The 27,433-nt window shown below is 66.8% G+C and overlaps 7 protein-coding genes across 10 annotated transcripts; 5 read left to right on the forward strand and 2 right to left on the reverse strand.

Moving 5' to 3' along the window:
• Positions 1-6: 6 nt before the first annotated feature.
• On the forward strand, positions 7-2,415 carry LOC122191479 (tubulin alpha-1C chain). Its single transcript, XM_042891751.1, has 3 exons — positions 7-227; positions 305-453; positions 1,375-2,415. Exons 1-3 carry the CDS (start codon positions 107-109, stop codon positions 2,347-2,349), a joined length of 1,245 nt encoding a protein of 414 aa, XP_042747685.1. The 5' UTR covers positions 7-106; the 3' UTR covers positions 2,350-2,415.
• An 810-nt stretch (positions 2,416-3,225) lies between these two features.
• LOC122191475 (transmembrane protein 198-like) lies at positions 3,226-6,223 on the forward strand. The gene is made up of 4 exons (XM_042891747.1): positions 3,226-3,360; positions 3,787-4,330; positions 4,764-4,859; positions 4,925-6,223. Exons 1-3 carry the CDS (start codon positions 3,240-3,242, stop codon positions 4,828-4,830), a joined length of 732 nt encoding a protein of 243 aa, XP_042747681.1. The 5' UTR covers positions 3,226-3,239; the 3' UTR covers positions 4,831-4,859; positions 4,925-6,223.
• PYM1 (PYM homolog 1, exon junction complex associated factor) lies at positions 5,966-8,033 on the reverse strand. Its single transcript, XM_042891748.1, has 3 exons — positions 7,928-8,033; positions 7,276-7,369; positions 5,966-6,828 (listed from the first exon to the last, which is right to left on the reverse strand). The coding sequence occupies exons 1-3, from the start codon at positions 7,956-7,958 to the stop codon at positions 6,333-6,335; spliced, it is 621 nt and encodes a 206-aa protein (XP_042747682.1). The 5' UTR covers positions 7,959-8,033; the 3' UTR covers positions 5,966-6,332.
• A 604-nt stretch (positions 8,034-8,637) lies between these two features.
• Positions 8,638-15,123, forward strand: DGKA (diacylglycerol kinase alpha). 3 transcript variants are annotated; one of them, XM_042891745.1, is made up of 23 exons: positions 8,638-8,678; positions 9,934-10,011; positions 10,278-10,354; positions 10,430-10,718; positions 10,800-10,849; positions 10,929-11,003; positions 11,074-11,193; positions 11,268-11,385; positions 11,849-11,937; positions 12,228-12,347; positions 12,468-12,566; positions 12,656-12,745; positions 12,846-12,919; positions 13,028-13,102; positions 13,205-13,290; positions 13,387-13,476; positions 13,560-13,720; positions 13,809-13,873; positions 13,954-14,044; positions 14,113-14,302; positions 14,390-14,510; positions 14,599-14,659; positions 14,781-15,123. In XM_042891745.1, the coding sequence occupies exons 2-23, from the start codon at positions 9,942-9,944 to the stop codon at positions 14,877-14,879; spliced, it is 2,310 nt and encodes a 769-aa protein (XP_042747679.1). In that variant the 5' UTR covers positions 8,638-8,678; positions 9,934-9,941; the 3' UTR covers positions 14,880-15,123. The 3 variants fall into 3 exon arrangements, with proteins under 3 accessions (XP_042747679.1, XP_042747678.1, XP_042747680.1); XM_042891744.1 differs by having other exon boundaries at positions 10,278-10,718; XM_042891746.1 differs by having other exon boundaries at positions 10,278-10,718; positions 14,390-14,505; positions 14,781-14,872.
• Positions 15,124-15,158: 35 nt separating this feature from the next.
• Positions 15,159-18,810, reverse strand: PMEL (premelanosome protein). Its single transcript, XM_042891750.1, has 11 exons — positions 18,747-18,810; positions 18,037-18,171; positions 17,812-17,958; positions 17,594-17,734; positions 17,358-17,519; positions 16,605-17,285; positions 16,193-16,486; positions 16,024-16,117; positions 15,663-15,865; positions 15,498-15,585; positions 15,159-15,408 (listed from the first exon to the last, which is right to left on the reverse strand). Exons 1-11 carry the CDS (start codon positions 18,808-18,810, stop codon positions 15,249-15,251), a joined length of 2,169 nt encoding a protein of 722 aa, XP_042747684.1. The 3' UTR covers positions 15,159-15,248.
• Positions 18,811-19,733: 923 nt separating this feature from the next.
• Positions 19,734-22,322, forward strand: CDK2 (cyclin dependent kinase 2). The gene is made up of 7 exons (XM_042891749.1): positions 19,734-19,902; positions 19,976-20,053; positions 20,344-20,464; positions 20,533-20,703; positions 20,778-20,879; positions 21,612-21,815; positions 21,907-22,322. Exons 1-7 carry the CDS (start codon positions 19,787-19,789, stop codon positions 22,009-22,011), a joined length of 897 nt encoding a protein of 298 aa, XP_042747683.1. The 5' UTR covers positions 19,734-19,786; the 3' UTR covers positions 22,012-22,322.
• Positions 22,323-23,280: 958 nt separating this feature from the next.
• On the forward strand, positions 23,281-27,145 carry RAB5B (RAB5B, member RAS oncogene family). 2 transcript variants are annotated; one of them, XM_042891752.1, is made up of 7 exons: positions 23,281-23,344; positions 24,402-24,501; positions 25,242-25,491; positions 25,681-25,832; positions 25,927-26,049; positions 26,120-26,213; positions 26,816-27,145. In XM_042891752.1, the coding sequence occupies exons 3-7, from the start codon at positions 25,329-25,331 to the stop codon at positions 26,929-26,931; spliced, it is 648 nt and encodes a 215-aa protein (XP_042747686.1). In that variant the 5' UTR covers positions 23,281-23,344; positions 24,402-24,501; positions 25,242-25,328; the 3' UTR covers positions 26,932-27,145. The 2 variants fall into 2 exon arrangements, with proteins under 2 accessions (XP_042747686.1, XP_042747687.1); XM_042891753.1 differs by lacking the exon at positions 24,402-24,501 and having other exon boundaries at positions 23,285-23,344.
• Positions 27,146-27,433: the final 288 nt, after the last annotated feature.

Here is a 27,433-nt window from a genome sequence, read left to right on the forward strand (position 1 = left end):
GCAGCGTGAGTGCATCTCCATCCACGTGGGCCAAGCGGGCGTGCAGATCGGCAATGCCTGCTGGGAGCTGTACTGCCTGGAGCACGGCATCCAGCCCGACGGGCAGATGCCCAGCGACAAAACCATCGGCGGGGGGGACGACTCCTTCAACACCTTCTTCAGTGAGACAGGCGCTGGCAAGCACGTGCCCCGTGCCATATTCGTGGACCTGGAGCCCACTGTGATCGGTGAGCGGGGCGGGCTGGGGGCTGGGGGGGCTGAGGGGGGGCCGTGGCGGTGCTGACGGCGCTCGCGGTGCCCGCAGATGAGGTGCGCACGGGGACGTACCGGCAGCTCTTCCACCCCGAGCAGCTGATCACGGGCAAGGAGGATGCGGCCAACAACTACGCCCGGGGGCACTACACCATCGGCAAGGAGATCATCGACCTGGTGCTGGACCGCATCCGCAAGCTGGTGGGTACGGCGCGTCGTTGGGGCCCCCAGGCAGCGGGAGCGTGGGGCGGCGTGGAGCTGTGCTGCGGGGCTGCGGGAGCGTGGGACCCCCTCCTATGGGACCCCCTCCTATGGGACCCCCTCCTCCTCCTCCTGTGGTGGGTGGCTCTGGGTGTGCGATGGGCCTGCAGGGCAGCTCCTGTCTTTGGAAAACCTCACTTTCCTTCTCATGGGTCGTGTGAAGATTCCCTCCATATGAGGTCTCCTTGGGCGAGTCCCCACCTAAAGGTGAGGGCAGGAGAGCGGGGTGGGGATCAGCAGCTCCTTCTCACACTGTCAGCAGCATTAAGCACTGCAGGTGGGGCTGCCTCAGAGGGACAGGGCAGGGCGGATGGGTCAGCGCCGTCCCCTCCCCACACCAGCCCCAGGGCCGTCTGCGCCTGGTGCCAACCTGTCTGCTTGTGGCTGGACCTGGGGCTTCTGTGTGGGTGTCGCCGCCGCCATGGGGCCGGTTGGACCGGTGCTGCTGCCCCATTGCTTTGAACTTCTATTCCCACACCAGCAGCAGAGCTGTGGTGCTGCTGGCTGTGCTGCAGGCGATGCTGGCACATCAGCTTGAAGCAGGATGGCTCAGGACAGGCATCACCTGGTGCACAAGCGTGGGATGCGAGGCCATGGCTGAGGCTGAGCTGCTCTGAACCCCAATTCCTGCATTTTCCCCCAGTCTGCCCAGTGCCACCACCGCACAGGCGGTGTCCCCAAAAGGGATCCATGCCTCAAGGGGGCAGATTGCAACGGCTGGTGCCCCATCACCCTGGTGCCTCCTACCCCCAGAGACCCCCAAAAGCAGCACCTCCAGAATGTCCTCACGAGGCCATGAGAGGAAGGGCCGAGCTGCGCAGCTGCCTGGATCCCACCTGACCCCTTCTTGTGTCCCCGCAGGCTGACCAGTGCACGGGGCTGCAGGGCTTCCTGGTGTTCCACAGCTTCGGGGGCGGCACCGGCTCCGGCTTCACCTCGCTGCTGATGGAGCGGCTGTCGGTCGACTACGGCAAGAAGTCCAAGCTGGAGTTCTCCATCTACCCGGCCCCGCAGGTGTCCACGGCCGTGGTGGAGCCCTACAACTCCATCCTCACCACCCACACCACGCTGGAGCACTCCGACTGCGCCTTCATGGTGGACAACGAGGCCATCTACGACATCTGCCGCAGGAACCTGGACATCGAGCGCCCCACCTACACCAACCTGAACCGCCTCATCAGCCAGATCGTGTCTTCCATCACGGCCTCGCTGCGCTTCGACGGTGCTCTGAACGTCGACCTGACGGAGTTCCAGACCAACCTGGTGCCCTACCCGCGCATCCACTTCCCCCTGGCCACGTACGCCCCGGTGATCTCTGCCGAGAAGGCCTACCACGAGCAGCTGTCGGTGGCCGAGATCACCAACGCGTGCTTCGAGCCGGCCAACCAGATGGTGAAGTGCGACCCGCGGCACGGCAAGTACATGGCGTGCTGCCTGCTGTACCGCGGGGACGTGGTGCCCAAAGATGTCAACGCCGCCATCGCCACCATCAAGACCAAGCGCAGCATCCAGTTTGTGGACTGGTGCCCCACCGGCTTCAAGGTGGGCATCAACTACCAGCCGCCCACCGTGGTGCCCGGGGGGGACCTGGCCAAGGTGCAGCGCGCCGTGTGCATGCTGAGCAACACCACGGCCATCGCCGAGGCCTGGGCGCGCCTGGACCACAAGTTTGACCTGATGTACGCCAAGCGAGCCTTTGTGCACTGGTACGTGGGGGAGGGCATGGAGGAGGGGGAGTTCTCAGAGGCCCGGGAGGACATGGCTGCCCTGGAGAAGGATTACGAGGAGGTGGGGGCTGACAGCGTGGAGGGCGAGGAGGATGGGGAGGAGTACTGATCGATTCCAATGAGTGCCTTTCTGGGCTGCTGCACTGTGGGGCTCAATAAAGCTGCAACGTTCACAGGTTTGGCTCTGGCTTATTGTGCGTGGGCTGTGCTGGGGGTTGCCGTCCTGGATCTCTATGGGAGTGGTCCGCTCGGTTTCGCCGTTCGTGCACACGGCATTGCGCACCGCCCTGTGCTCCCGCTCCGGCCGGCTCCATGCTTTTGGTCTTAGAGAAGCGATAGATTCGCGCTGAATCCCTGTGCAGTTACCGCTCTGCGCCGACAGTCCGCCCAACTCTGCTGCTCCAGGTCCTCCAGACGGCCTCACGCATGCGCACAACGGCACGGAGTAGCGGCGCCCCGCTGATCGTGCGATGCCTCCCCTTGTCCAGCAGGGGGCAGCATAGCGGTGCCCGCGGGTCCGGGTGGTGCCGGGGGTCCGCGGCTGCTTCGGGCCACGTGTGGAGCTCCGGGAGCGGCTGGGGGGGGTCCTGGGTGCCGATGGGGATCCTGGAAGTCCTCTGCGGGGGGGAAGGGGGTCGCAAGGACGACCTTAGGAATGCTCTGGGCTGTCCCAGGGTACACGAGTGTGTCCCGAAGACACCCCCCCCCCCCAAGCACACACCCCCCCGTAGTTCCTCACTCTGTGTCCCCAGCAATGGAGTCGACTCTGCAGCCGCGGTGGCTCCAGAGTTCGCCCCTCCCGACCCCCTCCCACTGCTCCCGATGTTCTCAGAGCCCCCCGTTCCCCCCGGCCCCTCCCGCCCTCCTCCGATTCCCCGCCCCAGATGTGGCCCCGCCGCCAGATGCGCGAATGGGGGGGAGCGGAGCGGGGCTCCCTCTGGGCGCTTCCACCGCCCCCAGCACAGCCTCACCCCCGCCCGCCCCCTTCCCCGGCCCGGGATGGAGCCCGGAGCCCCCGCGGAGCCGCGTTGCCGCCTGGAGCCATGGCTGCACTATGAGCCCGGTCCGGCGGTCCTCTGCACCCTCGGCTGCGTCCTCGGCCTTCTCTATGGCTGCGTTGGTGAGGGGTGGGGGTGGCACAGCGCCGGGGGGGCACCGCCGGGGGTAGGGGGAGGAGGTACCAGGGGGAGGCTGTGGGGTGTGACACGGGGCCACCTCGGGATGTGTCCATGGGGGATGGCACTGGGGACACTGGGACACGTTGGGGACAGGACAGTGCGCGTCCCTGGGCATGGGTGGGATGGCACAGGGGAACACACTAGGGACACGATGGGATGTGTCCATGGGGGATGGCACTGGGGACACTATGGGACACGTGGTGTATGGACGGGGGCTGGCACGGGAGGCACTGTGGGGTGCAATGGGGCGTTTGCACGGAACACGTTTGGCAGTGGGGACAGGACAGGATGCGTCCACGGGGCGCAGCTGGGGGGTGGCACCAGGGACACCGCAGCGCAGCCCCCACTGAGCCCCACATCCCCCGCAGGCCATCGCTGCTTCAAAGCCATCATGTTCACCTCGGGGCTGCTCCTGGGCTCCAGCACCATCTTCCTGCTGTGCTACAAGGAGCGCGTGTTGGAGACACGGCTGAGCCTGGAGGTGAGCGCAGGCATCGCGTTGGCCATCGGCTCGCTCTGCGGGTTGGTCACCGCTCTGCTGCGCAGCGTCGGGCTCTTCTCCACCGGGCTGCTGCTGGGGCTGCTGCTGGCCGCGGCCGTGCTGGCAGCTGCTGCACCGCTGGTGTCGCCGCTGAGCCCGTGGGTGCTGGTGGGGGTCCTGCTGGGCCCGGCGTTGCTCTGCGCCCTGCTGGCCCTGCGGTGGCCCAAAGCGCTGACCACGTTGGCCACTGCCGTCCTCGGCGCTGCCGTGATGGCGGCGTGTGTGGATTATTTCGTGGAGGGGTTTGCTTTGGTGCTCCACGTCTCCGAGAGGCTGCGGATGGCGGCGGTGGGGCAGCTCTGCTGGTACAGCTGGGTCGTGCTGGGGCTTTGGCCGGTGCTCAGCCTGCTTGGTGTCCTGCTGCAGCAACGGTGAGGGGAGTGGGGAGGGGTGGGGTGGGAATGGCTGTGGGGAGGAGGTGGGAATGGCAATGGGACGGGGTTAGAGATTGGGATGGGATGGGATGGGACGGGACGGGATGGGGTGGCCATGGGGATGGAGGCTTGGATGGCTTGAGATGGAAATGGGAATAGGCGTGGGGATGGAAGTTGGAATGGGATAGGGTGAGGAGTGAACTGGGATGGGACAGGGATGGGAACTGTTATAGGGTGTGCATGATGAGCGTGGGGCAGCGGAGGTGGGGAAGGGGACACGGAGGGTGATGGAAATGATGAGGGAGGTGGAGATGGCAATGGGGACGGCACAGGGACCGAGGAGATGGCCATGGGGCTGGGGGTGATGGCAGGGGCTGGTGCCGAACCCCCTCCCTACAGTGATCCTCAGCTGCTGCACCTCCATCAGCAGGAAGCCAAATGCCAGCAGAACCGAACCCCCTCCAAGTGCAGCCACCGCCACCAGCCTGCCCCAGTGACACACAGTTTGTGCATCGCGTTGGCCTCGGTGAGTTTGTGCTGGGGGAGCAGGGGGGGCCCCGCACCACCACTGACACCCCTTTCCACCCCCAGAGCTCGTGGGACCAGCAGCTGGAGAACGCAGCCCCCCGGACCCGGCTGGGACCCCCAGTGATGGCTGTGGCTCCGCTGTGTCCTTTGCCACCCCGGTGCCTCCAGGCCACCTCTGAGAGGCCCCTGTGCCCCCCACCCACTGTGGGTTGCTGTCCCCCCCCCACACCTGCCCTTTTAAGCAGGCAAATAATAACACGGCATCCTCATAGGGTAAATGGGAGCTCCTGCCCCACAGGCAGCCCCACACCCACTGCGACCCCTGCTCCCTGTCAGCTCCAGAGACGTTCAGCTCCACTCTCCCGCCAGTGCAAGGAAAGACTTCATAGCAAATAACTCCCCTCAGCTATTTCTGTAGGACCCACACAGTGCTGTGCACGCACTGCTGTACCTGAGCTACAGTGTTCCGAATGCCTCCAGCTGCCCCTAGCTCCCCTCTCTGACTCCCAAACCTGTCTTACCCCCATTCCTGCTGCCACGAGGCCCCCAGCTCCACCGACCACCTGGGCTGCCTGTTCCTGCATCCCCCAAACCACCAACACCCCCCATCTGTGAGCCCTGAGCTCCCTAGACCCCCCACACCTCCTCCTCCATGCTCCAGCGACCCCCAGAATCCCCCAGCCCCCTTATGGACATCATCTCTCCCATCTCAAACTGCCCAGCTCCATCCCCATGCACCACCTCTCCGATCCCGGGACCGACCACAGCTCTCCCTGCTCAGCCCCATGCAGGATGAACCCAAACCCCATCCCCCAGCAGAGCCCAGCGCAGGGTTGGGGCAGAACGAGCGCCGTCCCATACGCCGCCCCTCCCGACGGGCAGCAGGACGTGGGCTGGTGCCAAGCTGGAGTGCGGGGCCACCCAGAAAATGGGGCACAAGAGGGGGCCGACGCTCCAACGCTGCTCACAGGACACAAAGGCAGCTGTGTCCCATGCAGCTCCCAGAAGTGACGCTGGCGTTGGCACAGCTGCGGCTGGGCGGGCTGAGGGGGCTGGGGAGCGCGGGGGGATCCCTGCACCGTCCTCAGCAGGGAAAGGCAGAGCTGAGCTCCTGCCGCCGGGTCACTACTGCAATTTTATTATTGCGTTCTTAAAAATAAAAAGAAGAGGACGACAGGCCGTAACACAGAATGCGAGGGGCTGGGGAAGAAGTCAAGGAAGAGCTGCTGCCCCCGCCTCCCCCGCAGCACCAGCCCTGCCCGGCTCCCCCGAATAAACTTTAAAAAGGAGAGAGGTATCTGAGAGTCGCCGACTTCCTAACACCGATAGCTGGGAAACAAAGAAACAAACCAAAAAACAACTGTTGTGGAAAAACGACGGCACCCACCCAAAACAAAACCCCGGGAAAGAGGGGCCGGCGCTCAGTCCAGACAGCCTGCGCTGGGGACGCCGGCCCCACGACGGCCCCCCCTCACAAGTCCAGCTCCAGGTCCTGCAGCTCCTCCTCCAGGGCTTTCCTCCGGCCCAGCTTCTCCAGCTGCTCCTTGGTCGGCTGCTTTATCTCCCCAGAGTCGAGCCGCTGCTGCAGCTCCTCCACCTGCCGCAGCTTCTTCCTCAGGTTCTTGATCTTCTTGCTTTTCTCTGAGGCTGCGGCTTCCCCGTCAGCGGAGCTCTGGGCGCTGCAGGCCGGCTGCGGTGCGGCCGCTCTCGTGTCCCCGCCACTGCCCCCCGACAAGGAGACCTTCTCCAGCGATTGGATCAGTTCGTCTGTTTCCCTCTCGCCTTTCTCCTGCTGCTGCTTCCTCTTCTCCTTGCGTTTCAAGTTCCTTTTTGCTGTTTTGGACAGTCCGCTCTCCCCGCCCTCCGCTTTGCTGGGCTGCTTGCTGGCCTGGGCGTTGGGCTCCAGGCTCAGCCCCGGGGGCAGCTCAGGCTTGCTTTTGAAGAACTTCACGTATTTGTTCTCATACCTGCATGGGAGGAGATGCAGTGACGGCACTGCTGCCCCCGTGGAGCTGCAAACCTCACCACCTCCGTCCTCGCCATCAGCACAGCACAGCCCTGACCCAGTGCTCAGCTCCAGCACTGCCCTGAGCTCCTCAGGACGTCCTCGTGGCCGTGGCTCAGCCCAGCTCTGCGCAGAGGAGCAGCCAGATACGTACCATCAGGACTCAGCTAAGGGCTAAGGGGGTCAGAAGTGCTCAGGCACCTGGAAAGAGACTGAGACCTCAATACGTGACCTGGTTCACAGACACTGGGGTCTCCCAGCCTTGCCATGCACCCACAGCCCCAGCGGGGCGCAGGTAACAGCACAAAGTGCCCAAATTTGGGATCCTGGGCACACCGACACCATTGCCCTGATGCCAGCAATGGGGCTCCACCCCAGGACCCCACACCTGGCTGCCTGCCCCACTTACACCGGCACCTCCTCCTGTGGCACGTAGCCCTCCTTCACGCGCCGCTGCTTCCGCCAGGTGCCGTCAGGGCGCTGCGTAGAGGCGATGTACTTCCCTATGGGGGAGAAAGCAACGTCGGGTGGGGGGCACAAGGGACTGCTCCTCCCGGGGGCTGGGGGCTGCCCGGCACCTGGTACCGTTCTGGGGGGAAGGGAAGGGACCGGCCCTGCTGGGACATGGGAGGATGGGAGTAAACACGGGAGTGGGAGATGTGACCCCACGGAGAGCATGGGGGGACTGATGTAACCCCATAGAGAGCGTGTGTGGGGGGAGATACTGGCCCGTAAAGAATTCAGGGTGAAGATCTGACCCCAGAGAAAACATAGGAAGAAGATCTGACCCTACAGGGAACGTAGGGGGAGGTCCGAGCCCACGGAGTGCGTTGTGGGAAACGCCACGCAGAGATGGGGCCGCGGCGCGGACCCACAGGGAAAAAGCAGAACGGAACCGAGCCCACGGAGAGAAGGGACGGAGCCCACCCCGCGGAGCGCAGCCGCCCCGCCGCCCCCAGGCGCGGCCTCAGCCTCACCGCGCCCTGCAGATCCCCGCTCCGCAGCGCCGGAGCCGCCCGACCCCGTCCCGCAGCGGCGGGCCCGCACCGCGGCGCACTCACCGGTCTCATCAGTCACATAGGGAGTCGCCATCTTGCGTGCGCGATACACTTCCGGCCCCCACGCCCCGCCCCCGGAAGTGGCGGCGCGGCGTCCGGACAGGGGATTGGGGAGATTCGCGGGCGGCGGCGGCCATTTTGTTTTTAAAGGCGCAGCGCTCCGTTTTGTGCGGAGTTGCTGGGTGCGGGGTTGCTGCGGTGATGCCTGGCTAGAGAGTGCCCGCGCTGCGGGACCGGGGTGACCGGGGGATAACCCGCCTCAACCGAGCCTTCGGGGCCGGTCCCGCCCCGCTTCGGCGTCACGTCGGGGAACAAGGAGGGTCGGGGCTCCCCGCACCGCAGCATCATGCGGTTCACTGTTGGGGGGGGGGGGAACAAACTGCCCTTCCTTCCAGCGCCGCACCCCCGGGGCAGTCCGGATGCGGCCCGGCCCCGCGCTGCGATTGCCGCGGGGATTTCCACACGTGCCCCCTTCTACCCCTTACCGCTCCTCTCTGCCCCCCCCTCCGGTCCCAGCCCCCCTGCTAGCCCCCCGGCCGATTTTAAGGTACAACGGAAGCGGCCCCCGTGAGCGCGGGACAGGTGCGAGCCCGGCAGGGAGCGGAGAAGAGCGGACCCCGCCCCGGCGCTGTGCCCCCCCGCCGCACGTGCTCCCGGTGCCGCCCCGAGCCGTGATGTCAGAGGGGCTGGGCCGCGGCGACAGCGCGCGGGCACGGGGCCGGACCGAGCGGCGGCACCGAGCGGAGCCCCGCAGGTACCGGCGGGCACCGGGGGTGTGGCGGGACGGCGCCGGGAGGGAGGGGCGGGGCGAGGCGAGACCGGTGCTACCGGGATGAGCCGCACCGGGGTTGGCTGCATCGGAAGGAATCGAACCGGAGCGAACTGAAGCAGGCAGTGCGGGGCTCGGTCCGATCGGAGCGGAGCGCATCGGGCTGAGCTGAACCGACGGCACCGCGCGGGGAACGGGAGGGAAGCGGCACCGGCGGGATACGGCCCGGGCTGCACCCTGGGGCGTGGGTTCGGTGCCGCCGCCCGGTCCCGCGCCCCTCCCGGTCCGCTTCCCGGTGCTCAGCGCGCTGAGCTCCGAGCTGCGTTCCCGTCCCGTCCCTCCTCCGCCCGGGAGGAGGAAAACGGGGAAAGCGAAGGGCCCGGCCCCGCCCGCCCCGCCGCTGGGCTCCGCCGCTCCCACCTGCGCGTCCCGGAGCCGCCCCGGGCTGCGCGGACACCGGCACGGCGAGAGGCGGCCCCGGTGCCTCCTATCCGACGGCAGCCGCCTCGCCCCGGGGTCCTCGAGGGAGAGAGCGCAGCCCGGGGGTCTCGGGAGCGGAGAGGGGCCGTGCGCGGGTGCCGTCGTTCGAGCCCCCCCACGGTTCCCGTTCCCTGCCCGTTACTAAATAAGGGAACCAGCCGCCGCTCCGGGAGGGGTCCCGGGGGCCGTGTCCGACCTCGGGCCGGGGGGGCCGGCATCGTACCACGGCTCGGTTCCCCCAGCGCGGGTTCCTGACGCAGCCCCGGTGCGGGGGGAGAAGGGGATGGGAGTGGTGCTGAGATCACCCATGGGTGCTCCGGGAGGCGGCAGGAGGGACGCGCACGCATCGTCCTCCTCCCCTTTGGGTCACATTTGGGATCCCGGGGGACTGCGGCTGTCGCTCCGTGTCCCACATCCCCTCCCCCCAACCTCCGCCCGGCGCCGCTCCCGGGCCGCGCTCAGCATCTGCCGCCCGGTGCCACGCAGGGAGCAAAGCTCAGCCTTCGCCCTCGGGGCCGGCACCGCCTCAGCGCGGGGCCGGGAGGGAACCGCATCCCCGCGGGGTGCGTGGGAGGCGGCCGGATGCGTGGCAGCAGGATGCGAGCAGCCCGACCTGTGCGTGTGCGAGCGAGCTGCCGCCCGCCCGGCCCGAGGGGGGGGGGGGGGGCGGGGCTGTGCTGGGAGCTGCGCCGGGGCAAACGGGGCGGGGAGAAAGCGGGGAGACCCCCGCCGTGTCCCCACCGCCTCCCTCCGCCCGCAGGCAGCGCAATGGAGGAGAGCGCGGAGTGGGGCACGCTGAGCCCCGAGGAGTTCGCCCAGCTCCAGAAGTACCTGGACTGTGAGTTGGGGGGGGAGAAGCAGCTCGTGTGCGCGGGTGTGGCTGCACGCTGTGCGTGGCTTTGTGCGTGTGCGTGGCAGGGGTTTTACACGCATGGGGCGGCCGCGCACACGTGTGCACTGCGATGGAGCCGTGGGCACACAAGGTGAACGTGTGCGTGCCCGTGGGTGCGCCTTGCACACATGTGTGCATGCATGCACGGTGTGCGCGCGCCCCTTGCCGTGTGTGCGCTCCCTGAGCATCCTTGCCCACGCCTGTGCCCGCAGACAGCAGCAGGAAGGTGCAGGACGTGCTGCAGGAGTTCTATGGTGACGGGATGCTGTCCCAGCACCTTCAGGGAGAGGTGAGCCCCCCTCCGCACCCCAGGGGCTGCTTGCTTCCCCCCCGCAGACCTCCAGCCCCTCTCTGCCCCCCCCAGTGCGTGGACTTCGAGGGCTTCAAGCTGTTTCTGAGGAGCTACTTGGAGGCAGCTGATGTCCCGGACACGCTGTGCCATCACCTCTTCAGGTCCTTCCAGAGCACAGGGCAGCCGGGTGCTGGTGAGGACACGGGGGGGGGACTGGGAAATGGGGGGGTGGGGCCGGGCCCGGGGGGGGAGCGTGGGTTCAGCCTCATCCATCCCACAGATGCTGACCTCGTCTGCGTTAACGATGTCTCCTGCTACTTCTCACTGCTGGAGGGCGGGCGCCCCGAGGACAAGCTGGAGTGTGAGTGGGGGTCGTGTGGCACCAGGAGGCCGGGGGGAGCACTGCCATCTGACTCTGCTGTGCCCCTTCCTCCCCCTGCAGTCACATTTAAGCTGTACGACAAGGATGGGAACGGGCTCCTGGACAGCTCGGTGAGGGGACAGGGCTGGGGGGGGCATCTGGGACCCCCGCCATCACCCCCACCCTCATCCTCGCCACGCCGTGCTGCAGGAGGTGGAGCGGATCATCACCCAGATGATGCGGGTGGCCCAATACCTGGACTGGGACGTCACAGAGCTGAAGCCGGTGAGTGGCCCCGCATCCCTCCCCACCGTGTGCCCCCCCCCAGACCCCCTGAGCCCCACGTCCCCCCCAGATCCTGCAGGAGATGATGCGGGAGATCGACTATGATGGCAGTGGCGCGGTGTCGTTGGCGGAGTGGCTGCGCGGCGGTGTAACCAACATCCCCCTGCTGGTGCTGCTGGGCCTGGAGGTGGTGAGTGCAGGGGGTGCGCCGTGCTGGGACCCCCCCCGGGGTTGTCCTGACCCCCCCGTCCCCCACCCTGTCAGCACATGAAGGATGATGGGCAGCACATGTGGCGCCTGAAACACTTCAACCGTCCCGCCTACTGCAACGTGTGCGAGACGCTGCTGGTCGGGCTGCGTAAACAGGGGCTGTGCTGCACCTGTGAGTGGGGCGGGGGGGGGGCGGGGGGGGGGGGGACGACACGATATGGGGTGAGGATGCAGGCGGGACAGGGAGGGGATGGGGAGGAGGACAGTGATGGGGGGAGGCAGGAAGAGGGCTGGGGATGAGGACGGGTGGCTGTGGGATGGGGGGGCACAGGGGTGAGGACAGGGACGAGGATGGGGTGGCGTCCCTCCCTTGGGTGGGATGGGGGCGCTGGGGGGTGGGGATGCGGTGCGAGGGACCCCCGCCCCAGGTGTCGCAGGAAGTCCCGCCCCCTCCAGCTGAGGAAGCCCCGCGCCCAAAGCGGGCGTGGCTACTGCAGAAACCCCACCCACCCGGGAAACTCCGGGCTGCCATTGGTTCCCGGGGCGGAGGGGGCCGTGCTGCGATTGGCTGAGGGACAGTTTGGGGGGGTGGGAGCAGGGGCCGAGCCCCGCCCCCTCACGGCCGCGCCCCCCAGTCTGCAAGTTCACGGTCCACGAGCGCTGCGCCCGCAAGGCCCCCCCCAGCTGCATCAGCACCTACGCCAAGTCCCGCAAGGAGGCCGGTGTGAGTGCCCCGGCTGTCCGCCCGTCTGTCCATCCATTTGTCCGTCCGTCTGCCCGCCCGCCTGCTCCGTTTGCCGGTCTGTTTGTCCGTGGCTCCATCTGCGATCCGTCCGTCCGCTCGTCTCTCTGTCCGTCCATCTGTCCGTTTGCCCATCCGTCTCCTTTGTCAAGCTGTGCAGCTGCCTGCCCGCCTGGCTGTCCCTCCGTCCGCCTGCCCACCCGTTCCTCCTCCTGTCTGTCCGTCCCTCCGTCCGTCTGTCCCACCACCTCCCGCCATGACTGCCCACGCAGGTCCAAGCCCACGTCTGGGTGAAAGGGGGCTGCGAGGCCAGCAAGTGTGGCAAATGCCAGAAGAAAATCAAGAGCTTCCAGAGCCTGACGGGGCTGCACTGCGTCTGGTGTCACCTCAAGGTGGGGATGGGTGGAGGGGATGTGGGCCCCCGTGGTGCTGGTTGGTGTCACAGGGGGGTCCCCGTCTCCTCCATCCATCCCCAAGGGATGGGGTGGCTGGACGTGGTCTCTGCCCCCCAGATCCATGAGGATTGCAAGCCCGCTGTGCCCCCTGCTTGTGACTGTGGGCTGCTGAGGGACCACATCCTGCCCCCCTCCGCCATCTATCCTGTGGTGCTGGTGAGCTCAGGGGAAGGGGGGGGGATTTAGTGGAATGAGGGATGTCCCTGTTTGGGGACGTGGGTGTCACCTCCCTGCTGGGGGTGCAGGAGCGGCAGAACAGCCAAAAGGATGAGAGTGGGACACTGGGTGAGGACGGACCACAGGTCTTCACCACTCCCGAAGGACAGGCGCTGCGGGTGAGACACGCTCCCCTGTTACCCCTGTGCCCCCACACGTATCTGTGTCCCCCTATGGGGCCATGCCTGGCACTCAACCCCCCCTCCCCCAAACCCACAGGTCAGCCCTGTGCCCGACACCCACCCACTCCTCGTCTTCGTCAACCCCAAGAGCGGAGGGAAGCAGGGAAAGAGGTGAGGGGCTGGGCAGATACTGGGCACGCTGTGGGGCCTTCTTCCACACACAGATTTAGGGGGAGGTGGGGGTTGGACCCCCCCAGCCCACCTTCCCATTGCCTGCAGAGTGCTCCGGAAGTTCCAGTACCTGCTGAACCCCCGGCAGGTCTACAACCTGCAGCAAGGAGGACCCAACCCAGGGTAAGGGGAGAATAGGACAGGGGGCGTGTAAGTGCTGGGAGGGGGGCAACCAGCCCTGACCTCCCTCCCTGCCTTCCTTTCTTCCCTTCCCTTCTCCCCCAGGCTCAATTTCTTTCGGGACGTGCCAGATTTCCGCATCCTGGTGTGCGGCGGTGACGGCACCGTGGGATGGATCCTGGATGCCATTGGTGGGTCTGCAGCCCCCCGTCCCCCCACACCCCAGGATTTGGTGGGCAAATCCTCCCCCCCCCCCCCCCCCCCCCTCACTGCACTTCTCCCTGCAGACAAAGCCAACCTTCCCCGACGACCACCCGTGGCCGTTCTGCCCCTGGGCACCGGCAACGACCTGGCGCGGTGCCTGCGCTGGGGTGGAGGTGAGCAGTGGGGTGGGAGGTGGGCAGCCCAATATCCCCCAGCCTCCCCCCTGATCCCGTGTCTCCCCCAACGCCACCCGCAGGCTACGATGGGGAGAACCTGGTGAAGATCCTGAAGGACATCGAGGGCAGCAGCGTGGTGCAGATGGACCGCTGGCACCTGCGGGTGCTGCCCACCTGCCCCACCGAGGCTGGTGACCCCGTGCCCTACGAGATCGTCAACAACTACTTCTCCATTGGGGTGGTGCGTGGGGCTGGGAGCTGCTGGGGAGGGGGAGGCGCAGCACGGCCGGGTGTCACCCCTCCACACTGCGCCCATCTGCCCCCCGCAGGACGCCTCCATCGCGCACCGCTTCCACGTCATGCGGGAGAAATACCCCGAGAAGTTCAACAGCAGGTGAGTGCTGGCCCCGGGCCGCATCCTGCGACCCCCCCGTGCGTCCCCATATCCCCACCATGCTGCGCTCCCCCCCCCAGGATGAAGAACAAGCTCTGGTACCTGGAGTTTGCCACCTCTGAGACGCTCTTTGCCACCTGCAAGAAGCTCAAGGAGTGCCTGAGCATCGAGGTGCGCCTCGTCCCTGCATCCCTGTGCCCCCCCCTGGCGCTCTGCCCTCACCCCGCCCCCCTCCCCAGTGCTGCGGGACCCCCCTGGAGCTGCGGGGTGCGCTGGCGGGGGTTGCCGTGCTCAACATCCCCAGCATGCACGGAGGCTCCAACCTGTGGGGTGAAACCAAGCGCCCGCTGGGGGAGGCGAGGCGGCCGCCCGGTGCCGCTCAGCCCCCGGCCATCACCGACGCCGAAACGCTCAAGACCTGCGTGCAGGGTGCGTGGCTTGGGGGGGGCGGTTTGGAAACAATCCCTCCCTCGAGGCTGGCGCGGTCCTGACCCCTCCTCCACCCCTCCCCTTTAGACCTGAGCGACCAGCGGTTGGAAGTTGTGGGGCTGGAGGGAGTGCTGGAAATGGGGCAGATCTACACAGGGCTGAAGAGCGCAGGAACGCGGCTGGCCAAGTGCTCCGAGATCACCGTGCGGTGAGCCCTGGGGAGGGGGGGGGGGGGGAGGGGGTTGTGCCCCCCCCCGAAGGGCTGTGGGTGAACCGTAAGGGGGCTGTTGTTGCAGGACGCTGAAAGCCCTCCCCATGCAGATTGATGGAGAGCCCTGGATGCAGCCACCCTGCACTGTATGCATCCCCATGCTGGATGGGTGTGGGGGTTGGGGGGTGTTGTTAGTTCCCCTGGGTCCCCCAGTGGTTCTGTGCCCTCCCCATGTTGCCCCCCTCCCACGCTCATCCTCTCTTACAGATCAAGATCACCCACAAGAACCAGGCGCCCATGCTGATGGCCCCCCCGCCCCGCTCCTCCAGCTTCTTTGGCCTCAAGAAGGGCTCTGTGGAGGGCTAAAGGGGACCGGACCCCCCCACCCCCCAGCACTGGGCAGGGCCCTTCTGTCCTTCCCCATTCTCCGCTGTGCACCCAGGGATGGGTTCCCCCAAGGGGGGGTGGGAGGAGAGGCTGGAGTCCCCACCCCGCTAGGCCCCCCCACACCCGTGCCCTATTTATTACACCCAACCCCCGCGTTTCAAGTGCCTCTTGTAGTAATAAAGCTGGCGGCTGGGCCCCCCCCATCCCCTCCCTTGCAAACAGACGGAGCACAGCTGAGCTGAGTCTTTATTAGCAGCCGGTACTCGCATCCCCCCCGGATCCTGGGGGCTCGGGCCAGGCAGGGGGCTCTGTACTGGGGAGTGGGATGCAGACCCACCTCCCCCCCTCCTAGACAGTGTTGGCACGCAGCAGGGGGCTGCTTTCTCCACTGGGAGCCCCCCCAAAAGCCTGGCGCAGCAGCAGACGCAGGGCAGCACCAGGGGGCAGCCAGCTGTGGGGCCTGGGGGCTGGGGGGGCTGCGGGCAGCAGTGGGCTGTACTTCACACGGCTGCAAGCAGAAGGGAGAGGGGGTGATGCTGTGCTGTCTCCGTGTCCCTCTCCCCCCCCCCCTTTGTCCCAGTCCTTCCCCCTGCTCACCGGTAGGTGTAGGCAGCCGTGCCCAGAGAAGCAACGATGAGCAGCAGCCCCACGGTGAGCGTGGTGCCACCGGCAGCTGGGGACGCTCCTGGGGGGGCAGAAGCAGCTCAGCAGCAGCCCCACACCTCCCCCTCCCCTTCCTCCCCCATCCCATCCCTCTCCCACCTCCGACAGCCACACGGGTGCTGGCCACAGCCAAGCCGTTGCCGTTGGCCAACGAGACGTTGAGGCAGTAGAGGCCGGACTGGTTGAAGTCCTGGCGCAGCACCAGCTGGCAGCCCGGCGCCGGTGCCACGGCCGAGCACGTCTGAGTCTGCGCTGTGCGGCACTCGGCATCCGCCACCACGGTGCACACCTCCTCGGGAAGGCTGGGGGGGGGTCAGTGCGCTCCCAGGACCCCCCAGCCCCCATTGCCATCCCCACGTTCTGCCTAGCTCCAGCCCGTGGGCTCCCAGCTGTCCCCAACCCCGTGCACCGTCCCCCCATCTGCTCCCATCTCTGGCGCACCGTGCCCAGCTCTCCTCACCTCCCCTCGCACGTCACCGTCAGCTCCACGCTGTTTGCGCTGCCTTCAGGCTCTGCAGGCAGCACCTGCACGATGGCCACGCTCTCGATGCCCTCTGTGAGGGGACGGGGTGTCACATGAAGGCTGAACCCCCCTGGACCCCCCCCCAGCCCCTCAGCCCGGTGCTCACGGACGATGTTGAGCTCAGTGGAGAAGCTGCCATAGCGGTACAGGACGCAGCCGCTGGGCTCAGCCTCGGGTGCCTGACGCTTCACCAGCAGCAACGGCTCCGCTGTGGCTCCAGCCATGGCACTGGCAGAGGACACGGCTGTGGCTCCAGCTGTGGGATCTGCTATGGATTCAGCTGTAGCTGCAGCTGTGGGTCCAACTGCATCCCCATCCGTGGCTGCAGCTGTGTCCACAGCTGTGTCCGCAGCGGTGGCTCCAGGGGTGGCTGCGGCCACATCCCCTGCTGTCCCCACACCTGCAGCAGCCCCAAGCAAAGAAGCGGCTGGAAAACGTTTGGAGGGACCCAACCATTCCCTCGCAGGACCCCCCAGGCCAAAGCCCATCTCCCTCTGCCTTGTAGGAACAGCACCCACCTGCCGTCACGCTTCCCTCCACTGCTGTGGGGGCCACAGTGCCCAGAGCGTCCCCACCTGAGGACACTGAGGTGGGGGGCAGGGGGTCTGCAGTGGGGTCTGTACCGGCTGCTGCACCGGGCACTGCAGTGCTGAGCACCGGGTCGGGGATGGGCTCGGTGGCAGCGCCATCTGAGGGCATGGCCACTGAGACCCCCGTGGGTTCTGCGGGTGCCCCGGAGGCTCCGGGTGCTGCTGCAGTGCCAGGTGCTGCGGTGGTCCCAGGTGCTGCGGCGGTGCTGGATGCTGTGGGGGTGCCAGGCGCCGCGGCGGTGCCGGATCCCGTGGGCCCTGCAGGCTGCGTGACCGTGGGTCCCAAGGAAGGCGCTGGCCCAGTGGTGGGATCCACAACCGGGGGTGCAGAGGTGCCGCAGGAGCTGAGCGGAATGGCCGCCTGCAGCACCAGGCGGGCGGCAAAGGAACCGGCCTGCAGGTAGGTGTGGGTGACGGTGGGGCTGCGGGAGATGAGCGTGCCGCTCTGGTCCCCAAAGTCCCACGAGAAGGAGATGTCAGCATCACGCAGGTAATGGCTGGGGTCGTGCAGCCGCACGCTGAAGGCCACGGGGCGGTTGCGCACGAAGCGCCCGCCGTCCCCCGCTGCCGCCTCCAGCTGCGTGACATCCACTGCAATGGGCACCTGGTCTGGGGGACACAGGGACATCAGCGTGGGGACGCTGCGCCCGCTGCCAGCCCGCCCACCCCGCCACCATGTACCGGTGATGCTGAACTGCGTGCTGGCATGGCCGATGGGGATGAACTTCTGGCGGCCACGGTAGTGATAAACCACCACCTCCATGGTGTAGGAGCCCAGGGCCACCCCGTCCGTCCCCACTGTCAGCTGCGACGCCGCTCCGTCCACCACCTGCCAGTAACGCCCTGCGGGGACACCGCGCTCAGGGACATGGGGACGTCCCAGCAGTGCTGGGAGCTCGGCACAGAGCCGTCCTCACCCCACGTCCACCAGACGTAGACGAATCTCCCACGTTTGCCCCAGGCGCTGCGGGGAAAGGGCTGCCCGTCGGGGAAGACGCCATCTGAGCCCTCGGCCAGCTCCTCCGGGAACACCGGCTCCCCCTGCACCACGCGGGTGCCTGCCGGGAGCACAACGTGAGCGAGGCGTTGCTGAGCCCCCGGCTGTGCCCCCGGCGGAGCCCCCGGCTGTGCCCACCATTCACGGTGCAGTTCTGGCTCCACACCACGCGGCCGTCGGGCAGCGCCGTCTGCGTGCTGGGGAAGCGCAGCGCGATGGAGAAGGTGGCCCTGGCGCCCGCCATGGTGGGAGCATCGTTGCTGATGTCGAAGGTGACGTCGCCTCCTGTCAGGCACGGGGACGGCGGCTCAGGGAGCAGCGCCGCGGCCGTCTGTCCCCGCGTCTGTGTGTCCCCGCGCTCACCTCGCCAGCAGTCGCTTTGCTGCGCTCTCCCCTCCTGCCACGGGCGGTACCGCGCTGCGTCCCAGCTCCGGAACGGCGCCGGGCGGCCGGCCCACACCGGGCCCTGAAAGCCACCGCGGCTCCGGCCGCCGCCTCCTGCGGGAAAACGGACAGGGAGGCCGTGGCATCGCGCTGGGACCCCCCGCCCAGCCCCAGAAACACGTGATGGGCTCAGGCTGCGGTGCGGGGCAAAGCCCGTCACATGGTGCTGCCCAAAGCTGTTTCATGTGACGCTCAGCTGAGCTGCAGCGCGGGGCTGGACGGGGTGAGCGCTCCCCCCCGTGTCCCTTCTGTGCCCCACTGGCTGGGGCACGCGGTCCCCACGGGATCCCCATGGCATCGCTTGTGCGCAGAGGGATGGGGGTCCCCGTGGGCTCCCCGTGGGCACACAGCAATGGAGACGCTGCTCCCTCCTCGTGCTGGGGCCTCCCCACAACACGGGGCTGGCTGAGCCCACCCTGGGGGCCCACACCCACCGCAGAGCGCACCCCGAGGCCGATCTTGCTCTCGGAGACTCAGTGCCACTACCCACCCCCAGGCCGTCCCCATTTGGGGTCCCGCAGGTAACCCACGGCTGCCCCACGAAGCCCACGGGCAGCTTACAGCCAGGACCACCCCTCACGTACCCCGGTTGCCTGACGATCCCCCCCCCCTCCCGCAGCCCCACTTACGCTGCTGTGCCGTGGCCAGGGCCAGCAGTGCCGCCAGCAGCACGATGGCCCCTTGAAACCGCATGCTCCCTGCGCTCCGGATCCGGGAGAGGCGAAGGCAATCGGTGCGGGGGGATAAGAAGGGACCCTCTTTACATAGCCCCACCCCGAGGGACGGCCCCGGGGAGGACCTGCGGGTGGGCACGTGTGTGCACGTGTGGGCATGTGTGCGCGCACATGGCTACGGTCACACGGCTCCCGTCGCTCCGCTCGGAGGCGGTGGGTTCGGGGTGTGTGAGACCCCCGCGAAGGGCTCGGCACAGCCACTGCCCCCCGCTCACAGCACAGCAGTGCCTGATCCGTGCGCCGGGTGCTGCAGGGAGCTGGGTTATAGGGGCGACCCTGGAACCCCCCTTGGGATGGGACACATTCGCAGGGAGACCCCCACACTGCACCCACACAGGGGCCCCCCGCTGCATCGGGGCACTGCAGACCCCCAGTTGGCCCCAGCCTATGTCAGCACTGATGGCTGTGGCTGGCAGGATGCACATAGAGGGCCATGAAGTACTGCGCTTGTGTGCATGGGAACCTCGTGCGTGGGACTGCGTGCGTGACAGCATGACCGCGGGGACGGCGTCCGCGGGACCGTTTGCCTGGGAACACCGTGTGTAGCACTGCATTCGCAACAGCCTGATAACAACCCGGGCTCAGGGCCTGTACCGCAGTCAGGGCGGCTGCTCTGCCATCGGCGTCCCGGGGAAAGAAGGCGCGCGGGGACGCAGCACCCGCGAACGCCGCACGCGTGGGTCGAGAGGCGCCCACCCCGCGCCTGTCGCTTTAAGAGATCTCCCGCGCCGCCCCCCGCCCGGCCGCGGGCTCAGCCAATGGGACGCCGCGAGGGGCGTGGCCAGCGGCCGGCGGGAAGCGGCGCGGGCGGGGCCCTGGGGTTGTGGCGCGCCGGGGAAAAGCGGCGGCCGCGATCGTTCCGTGCCCGGCCCGGGACCCCGGGACACCGCAACCCCGGGCCGCGCCCCCACCGCCCGGGGCCGCCCCCCCACCCAATGGAGAACTTCCAGAAGGTGGAGAAGATCGGGGAGGGCACGTACGGCGTCGTATACAAGGCCCGGAACAAGGTCACGGGCGAGGTGGTGGCGCTGAAGAAGATCCGGCTGGACACGTGAGCGGGGGGGGGGCGGCGGGGGGGGGGGCGTGGGGGGCACCGGGAAGGGCTCAACCCGCTCCTCCCCCAGGGAAACCGAGGGCGTCCCCAGCACGGCCATCCGAGAGATCTCGCTGCTGAAGGAGCTCAACCACCCCAACATCGTCAAGTGAGGGGGGGCGCGGGGGGGGCGCGGGGAGGGGTGTAGAGAATCTATGGGGACGCTCTGCTGGCAGCCGGCTGCGTGGGGAGGTTTGGCTGGGGGTTGTCTGAGGGCTGTGGGGGTGTTTGGGGGCTGCAGAAGGCCTGAGGGGCTGGGGGGAGGATTGAGAGCTGCAGAGGATCCGGAGGCTTCGGGGGGGTCTGAGGGCTGCGGGGGGGTCTGGGGGCTGCAGGGGGGTCCAGATGCACTGGGGTGGGAGGGGGGTGATGCTAGCACCCAGGCCACCCCTCCTCCAGACTGCTGGATGTGATCCACACGGAGAACAAGCTCTACCTGGTCTTTGAGTTCCTGCACCAGGACCTGAAGAAGTTCATGGATGCATCGTCCCTGGGCGGCATCGCGCTGCCGCTCATCAAGGTGGGTTGGGGCGGGGGTGGCGGGGGGGCACGGGGCAGTGCTGACCTCCCCCCCTCCCATCCCTGCAGAGCTACCTGTTCCAGCTGCTGCAAGGCCTGGCCTTCTGCCACGCACACCGCGTGCTGCACCGAGACCTCAAGCCTCAGAACCTGCTCATCAATGCCGACGGTGCCATCAAGCTGGCTGACTTTGGGCTGGCACGCGCCTTTGGGGTGCCTGTGCGCACCTACACGCACGAGGCGGGTGTAGGGATGGGGGGCTGCGGGCAGCAGGGGTGGCTCTGTGCTCAAAGTCTGCCCCCCCCACCCCGCAGGTGGTGACGTTGTGGTACCGAGCGCCTGAGATCCTGCTGGGCTGCAAGTATTATTCGACTGCTGTGGACATCTGGAGCCTGGGCTGCATTTTCGCCGAGATGGTGAGCGGGGGGAGGGGGGTGGAGTAGCAGGGGAGGGGCTGCATCCCCGTGGGACAGCAGCTGCTACTCCAGGGGACACCTGGGGTCACTGAGGGATGCCCTGGAGGTGCTGTGGGGTTGCCCTGAGGGCACCAAGGGGACACTGTGGTCATACTCTGGGGACACTAAGGAGCTGCCCTGCTGAGACCTTTGGGATACGCTGGGGGTATCCTGGGAAAACCAAGGACGTGCCCTGGGGACACTGAGGGGACACTGTGGTCACGTTCTGAGGTCACCAAGGATGTGTCCTGGAGGACAGGGCACTGCGGTCATACTCTGGGGACACTAAAGATGTGCCCTGAGAAACACCAAGGGGATGCTGTGCTGACACCCTGGGGACACAAAGGACCTGCCCCACTGACACCTATGTGATACCCTGGGGATACCCTGGGGATACCACCAATACACGCCCTGGGGACACTGAGGGGACACTGTGGTCGCGTTCTGAGGTCACCAAGGGGCGCTGTGGTCACACACTGTGGACACTCAGGATGTGCCCCAGTTTGCCCCCATGCTGCCATCTCAGCCCTGACATCACTGCACGCGGGGCCGGCCGCGAGCACAGAGGCACAAAGGGGCTCTGTGGGTGCCGGGGGGGTGGGGGTGGGGGAGCATCATGTGAGCCCCCAGCCCAGACCCAGCATCACGGGGTGCTCACGCGGGGCGGGGGCCGTTTGATGCCACCACGTGCAGGTGACGCGGCGCGCGCTCTTCCCCGGGGATTCAGAGATCGATCAGCTCTTCCGTATCTTCCGCACGCTGGGGACTCCGGATGAGGCCGCCTGGCCCGGCGTCACCGCCCTGCCCGACTACAAGCCCAGCTTCCCCAAGTGGGCCCGGCAGGATCTGGGCAAGGTGGTGCCGCCGCTGGATGAGGAGGGCCGCAAGCTGCTGGCGGTGAGCACAGGGCCGGGGGGGGACGGTGAGGGGAGACGCAATGAGGAGCCCCCCCCCCCCCCTCACCGTCCCCAATTCTGCTTCTCTTCAGCAAATGCTGCACTACGATCCCAACAAACGCATCTCGGCCAAGGCAGCGCTGGGCCATCCCTTCTTCCGTGATGTCACCAGGGCTGTCCCCCACCTGCGCCTGTGAGCACTGGGCTGGGGGTGGGCACGTTGGCTGCAGACAGCGCGAGCGCAGAGTGGGACACTGGGACCCCCGGCCCCCAGGACTGCTCGGGGCGGGGACCCCCCCTTTGCCTGGGCTCTCGGGCACTTACAGCTGAGGGTGAGGTGGGAGGGCGAGGGACAGAGCCTTCCCCCTCCCTTTGTCCCCCTCTCCTCCATCCCCGGGGTGGCAGTGGGGGTCCACCTCTTCCCTCCCCCCCGCGGGCTTTTCCTCGCTGACTTTTGTAACTTTTTTGCCATTTTGTAGTTGACATTTAAAGCCCTTTGTGCAGCTCCTGTTCAGCAGTGCCTGTGGGACATGGGGGGGGTTGTGGGTGTCTGACCCCTATCAGCCCCTCCTCAGCTGGCTGGGAGCAGTCTGTCCTCTGTCACCTGCCTGCAGCTCCCCCAGCACCATCCTGTGCATCTGTAGGGCTGCTATGCCCGTAGGGCTCCCCAGTGGCTGCCCCCAGGTCCTTGAAATACCAATAGGGCCCATATGTGCCCCATCTCTTCACAGCACCCATACATGCCACACGGTCGCCGTAGGGCCCGTTGTGTCCCATAGTCCCTATATGGTCCATACACGTCCCTGCGTCCCACTGCCCCATCCACGCCCCCATAGGGTCCGTATGAGGCCCCGGTCCCTGTAGGCCCCGCCCCCTGGCGCTATGAAGCGCTGCTACTGGCCAGGCTTAGCCCCGCCCCCGCCGAAGACCGCAGCGCAAAAGTGAAGGAGAGCCGCTGGGGGTCAGAGGTCGCGGCTCCCGGCGGCCCCCGCAGCTCCACGGGCTGTCAGTCATGGGCAACCCGGCCCGTGAATGGCCGCGAGGCACCGCCCTACGTTTCGTCATTCATCGCGCCGCCAGCCGCGGGTTGGCCCGGCTGGGCCTCCTCTGCCCTGTGATTGGTCACTGCTGCAGCAGGGGTCCGCCCCCTTCGGTCACCTTATTTGTTCCTGGTGACGCCCCCTACGCGGTGACGCATCCCGCTGGCCGGGCGCTCCGTCATTCACCTCTGGCCCCGCCTCCCCGCGGCATTCCTACTGACCACTGGCTCACCGTTCCCTTACTCCTATTGGCGGTGCCGCGCTGCCCATCCGTCCAATCACCGTCTTCCATAGGCCGTCTCGCGCGGGGCGGGGGCGATGACGCATACTCCGCCACTCCCATTGGCTGCGCCGACAGGAAGAGGCGTGCCCGCCGCCCCGTCGCGCGTCGCCCATTGGCGGAGCCGCGCCTTAATCCCGCCCGCGAGAGGAGGGCTGGGCTGAGGCGCTGTTTGTGTGCTCGGGCCGCAGCGGGAGGCCGGGGCCGCAGGTACCGGGAGCGGGGCGGCTGCAGGCGGGGCCGAGCGCCGGGCCGGATTCCGGGCCGCCTCCCGCGCGTGCAGGCTTTGGAGCCCAGCAGGGCTCGCCCAGAGGGACCGGAACAGCCGGGTCCGGCCTGGGCCCGGGGTTGGGCCCGGCCTGGGGCGGGGACCGGGTCCGCCGTGCCGCGGTGCGCCGAGCTCCCGGGGGGAGCCGTGGGCTGCCGGAGTCCCACGGGTGGAGCTCGGGGCCGGGCGGGTACCGGGCCCGGTTCTGTTCTTTCGGTATCCACAGGGGCTCTCGTTACCGAGCCGAATTCCTCTGGTTTTCCCCCAATTCGATCTCCCCGCGGCTCCGCCCGTTCCGAGGCGCCGGCGGGGAGCCGGGCGCACCGCCGCGGGGGGCGCAGGCCGGGGGGGGAGGGGGGGGAGAGCGAACGCCCGGTGTTGGCCGCCCCCGGGCCCCCCGCCCGAGGAGGCGGCACCCGGCGGTCCGGTGAGGGCCGAGAGAGAGTGCGACCGCCCCACTGTGCCAAATGGAAACGGTGCTGCGTCCGGCAGAGCCGCCAGAGATGAAGAATGCACCGGGACCGGGCGGCGCGGGCTCTGTTTTAAAGGGCCCCTTTATGTCCCACCGGAGGTCGCCGGTCCTGCAGCCGCCTCGGCAGTGGTGCGAGTGCGGTTGGGACATAGGAGAAGTCTGCCCGGTAACAGGAAAGCAGTTGGCCCTGGCGGCTGTTGCAATGCTGTACTGTGCTGCTGCTGGCGGCGCTGCTCCCAGGGGCTCCGCGTCCTCGTAGGGTCAGGGTGGGGTCCTGCGGTGGGAGACTTTACCTCCCGATTCAGCCCCGCATGATGTGGAGCCGTCGCTGCTGCAGCTGTGCGCTCTGTACTGGGGGAGCTGCGCAGCACGGTGCCCCACAGTCAGCGCCTGCTGGTGTTTCATGGGCCTGTGTGTGCTTATGGAGCTCAGTGCTTCGCACCTCGAGTCACAGTGAGCACTGCTGGCTGTGACACAAAGGTGTGGTGGGAGTAACTGTGTACAGTTCAGCTTGGTTGCCTCTGCAGGTGAGAGGATTTGGTGTAACAGGAGCAGCCGGTGGTCCTGGGGCTGGTGCTGTAGGGTGTGCGTGCTGCAGCACTGCATCCAGCCCGTGGAAGTGCAAAGGTGAAGTGGAACCTCCCCCCCCCCGGGGCTGGGCCTGAGGGGGCTGTGGGTTGTGGGGGCTGTGAGGCTCAAGGCCTGGGCTCAGCACTGCATGGAGGTGCTTCGTTCGCAGCCGTGCGTGGGGGCGCAGGCACTGATGGCCTTCCCCTGTTGGCTGTGCTCCAGCAGCTGTTTGTGTCCTACAGCCGTATGGGAGGTGAGCCTTAAAAGAAAAATAATGAATGAATGAGATTAGCTTGAAAAGCACAAACCTTGCTTTCCCTGCTGTCCCGGTGTGGGAGCTGAAGGACTCGGGCTGCACGGTGACCCATCAGTGCTGTGGCTGAAGGAGCTGCTGATGCGGATGGGATGCGCTGTGCTGTCTGCTCTGAGTGCGTGCCGAGGGAAAGCAGAAAAAGAACCTCAGGCTGAGGAACTTGGAGGCTGAGCTGCGGAGTCGGTTCCCAGCTTCTCCTCTGGGCAGGGAGAGGTGAAGCAGCTGAGGAATCTGTGCTGTGGTACAAACAGGAGCAGCCTGGGACGCGAGGCTAAGCCTTGTCCTGGCAGAGGCGCTGCCTCCCCTGGGCGTCACTCGGGGTCAGCCTTTCCCACCCAGCTCCTGGGAGTCGCTCTGGAAGCAGAGCAGTCAGGTCCTCGTTGTGCACCCAAGGGTGCCCGCGCCCGTCACACCTGTACTGCATTTGGCCGGAGGGATTTAATGGTGCAGCACGCAGTGACCGACTGCTTTCCTCCCCTTCCAGGACTGCCTGGTGGAACCAACGCCTGCGCTCCCAGCGTCGGTGCCTTCCCGGCTCTCAGCAGGGCAGGAGCCCAGCAGCAGCCCGGCCATGACCAGCAGAGGAGCCGCCAGGCCGAACGGGCAATCCCAAGCCAGCAAAATCTGTCAGTTCAAACTGGTGCTGCTGGGCGAATCGGCGGTGGGGAAATCCAGCCTGGTGCTGCGCTTCGTCAAGGGGCAATTCCACGAGTACCAGGAGAGCACCATCGGGGGTGAGTCGCTGGGGGGCGCTGCCTGCAGGCTGCACCGGGGCTGGAGCTGCGCTCCTGCGGCTGCCGCCTCCATTTGTGCCTCGTGCCGGCTTCCCTCTCCCGCACCTTCGATCACCGGGGGCCGGGCGGTCGTGGGCTGGGCGCTGGGGGGCAGCGGGGTGATGCTCACATCCTCCTCCCTCCCGACAGCGGCGTTCCTCACACAGTCCGTCTGCCTGGACGACACAACGGTGAAGTTTGAGATCTGGGACACGGCGGGCCAGGAGCGATACCACAGCCTGGCCCCCATGTACTACCGGGGGGCGCAGGCCGCCATCGTGGTCTACGACATCACCAACCAGGTGAGGCTCTCGGCTCAGGCTCAGCCCGTGGTGGGTGGTCCCTGGGGGGCGCCCGCCTCGTGGTAACCCCACATCTCCCCCTCTCTGCTCCCAGGAAACATTTGCACGGGCGAAAACATGGGTGAAAGAGCTGCAGAGGCAAGCCAGCCCCAGCATCGTCATTGCGCTCGCGGGCAACAAAGCCGACCTGGCCAGCAAACGTATGGTGGAGTACGAAGTAAGTGTCAGCTGCCCACCCTGCAGCCCCCCCGTGGCTGCTGGAGCCTCACCTGGCTGCTCTGTTCCAGGAGGCGCAGGCTTACGCAGATGACAACAGCCTGTTGTTCATGGAGACGTCGGCCAAGACGGCGATGAATGTGAACGACCTCTTCCTGGCCATCGGTGAGGCTGCAGGGGGAGGGGGGTGGGGGGTCATAGAATCATAGAATCACCAAGGTTGGAAAAGACCTTCAAGATCATCCAGTCCAACCGTTCACCTATTCCCAGTAGCTCCCACTAAACCATGTCCCTCAGCACAACATCCAGCCTTTCCTTGAACACCCCCAGGCTCGGTGACTCCACCACCTCCCTGGGCATCCATTGCAGTGCCTGACCACCCTTTCTGAACAGTAATACTTCCTCATGTCCAGCCTGAATCTTCCCTGCCGTAGCTTGAAACCATTCCCCCTGGTCCTATCACTGATGACATGAGAGAAGAGGCCGACCCCCAGCTCACTACAGCCTCCCTTCAGGCAGCCATAGAGAGCAGTGAGGTCTCCCCTGAGCCTCCTCTTCTCCAGGCTGAACATTCCCAGCTCCTTCAGCCTCTCCTCATATGGCCTGTGGGTCCTGCAGGGTGAGGGGGGGGCGGTTCCCTCACAGCCCGCCCTGCTGTGCGATGCGGAGCCGATGCCTCCTGAGCGCGGCGTTGGGGCTCAGGGCAGCTCTTCCTCCTCCCTGGAGCGGCACTGGGAGCCCTGCTGATGCTTCTCTCCCCCCTCCAGCCAAGAAGCTGCCAAAGAGCGAGCCCCAGAGCACGAGCGGTGCAGCGGGGAGGAGCAGAGGCGTGGACCTTCACGAGCAAACCCAGCAGAACAAGAGCCAGTGCTGTAGCAACTGAAGGGCGGCCTTCGGCAGCGGCCTGCGAGCGAGGAAGAGCTGAAATATAACCTCCAAACCTCCGCCCCCCTCCACCACACCTCACCTCCCCTCCGTAACGGCGCACCGAGAAAAACCCACCCGAACCAGAACCCTCCCGAGAGCTCTAACTGCACTTTTTAATGCTTCAAAGCCACCACCAGACACCCGTGAGCACCATCCCGATGGCAGTGGAACTCCATCCGCCGGGGACTTAACTTCCAGAGGGGGGAAACAAAAAAAAAAAAAAAGAAAAAAAAAAAAAAAAAAGAAAAAACCAACAAACTCTTCTTCACTTTGTACGATAGGTGCAAATAGCGACCTGACCGCAGCTCCTCCCTCTGCCTTTCTCCCTCTCCCACCTCCCTCTTTGCTCTGCGGGCTCAGCCCTGCTCGCGTCTCCCCTCCTGGCGGCACGACGGCAGCGCATCCTCGGCTTGGTTTTGTGTGCGACCGACGAGAGGCACCGGAGACCTCTGGGAAAA

Source organism: Lagopus leucura, unplaced genomic scaffold (assembly GCF_019238085.1).
Source record: "Lagopus leucura isolate 7727_CA_CO unplaced genomic scaffold, USGS_WTPT01 35416-0_obj-0_obj, whole genome shotgun sequence".
Classification (NCBI taxonomy): domain Eukaryota; kingdom Metazoa; phylum Chordata; class Aves; order Galliformes; family Phasianidae; genus Lagopus; species Lagopus leucura.

Bases quoted from the DNA above. Each gene is read 5' to 3' on its own strand.
- LOC122191479 (XM_042891751.1), top strand. From the start codon at position 107: ATGCCCAGCGACAAAACCATCGGCGGGGGGGACGACTCCTTCAACACC. The intron at 228-304 runs GTGAGCGGGGCG...CGGTGCCCGCAG, and splicing joins CCTGGAGCCCACTGTGATCG to ATGAGGTGCGCACGGGGACG. The intron at 454-1,374 runs GTGGGTACGGCG...GTGTCCCCGCAG, and splicing joins TGGACCGCATCCGCAAGCTG to GCTGACCAGTGCACGGGGCT.
- LOC122191475 (XM_042891747.1), top strand. From the start codon at position 3,240: ATGGAGCCCGGAGCCCCCGCGGAGCCGCGTTGCCGCCTGGAGCCATGG. The intron at 3,361-3,786 runs GTGAGGGGTGGG...CATCCCCCGCAG, and splicing joins CCTTCTCTATGGCTGCGTTG to GCCATCGCTGCTTCAAAGCC. The intron at 4,331-4,763 runs GTGAGGGGAGTG...CTCCATCAGCAG, and splicing joins GGTGTCCTGCTGCAGCAACG to GAAGCCAAATGCCAGCAGAA.
- PYM1 (XM_042891748.1), bottom strand. From the start codon at position 7,958: ATGGCGACTCCCTATGTGACTGATGAGACCG. The intron at 7,370-7,927 runs GTGAGTGCGCCG...TCTCCCCCATAG, and splicing joins CTATGTGACTGATGAGACCG to GGAAGTACATCGCCTCTACG. The intron at 6,829-7,275 runs GTAAGTGGGGCA...CCTCCCATGCAG, and splicing joins CCACAGGAGGAGGTGCCGGT to GTATGAGAACAAATACGTGA.
- DGKA (XM_042891744.1), top strand. From the start codon at position 9,942: ATGGAGGAGAGCGCGGAGTGGGGCACGCTGAGCCCCGAGGAGTTCGCC. The intron at 11,386-11,848 runs GTGAGTGGGGCG...CGCGCCCCCCAG, and splicing joins ACAGGGGCTGTGCTGCACCT to TCTGCAAGTTCACGGTCCAC. The intron at 13,477-13,559 runs GTGAGCAGTGGG...CGCCACCCGCAG, and splicing joins GTGCCTGCGCTGGGGTGGAG to GCTACGATGGGGAGAACCTG.
- PMEL (XM_042891750.1), bottom strand. From the start codon at position 18,810: ATGCGGTTTCAAGGGGCCATCGTGCTGCTGGCGGCACTGCTGGCCCTG. The intron at 17,735-17,811 runs GTGGGCACAGCC...TGCTCCCGGCAG, and splicing joins CCAGAACTGCACCGTGAATG to GCACCCGCGTGGTGCAGGGG. The intron at 16,487-16,604 runs GTGGGTGCTGTT...GGGCTGCTGCAG, and splicing joins GGAGGGAAGCGTGACGGCAG to GTGTGGGGACAGCAGGGGAT.
- CDK2 (XM_042891749.1), top strand. From the start codon at position 19,787: ATGGAGAACTTCCAGAAGGTGGAGAAGATCGGGGAGGGCACGTACGGC. The intron at 20,465-20,532 runs GTGGGTTGGGGC...CCATCCCTGCAG, and splicing joins TCGCGCTGCCGCTCATCAAG to AGCTACCTGTTCCAGCTGCT. The intron at 21,816-21,906 runs GTGAGCACAGGG...GCTTCTCTTCAG, and splicing joins AGGGCCGCAAGCTGCTGGCG to CAAATGCTGCACTACGATCC.
- RAB5B (XM_042891752.1), top strand. From the start codon at position 25,329: ATGACCAGCAGAGGAGCCGCCAGGCCGAACGGGCAATCCCAAGCCAGC. The intron at 25,492-25,680 runs GTGAGTCGCTGG...CCCTCCCGACAG, and splicing joins CCAGGAGAGCACCATCGGGG to CGGCGTTCCTCACACAGTCC. The intron at 26,214-26,815 runs GTGAGGCTGCAG...TCCCCCCTCCAG, and splicing joins CGACCTCTTCCTGGCCATCG to CCAAGAAGCTGCCAAAGAGC.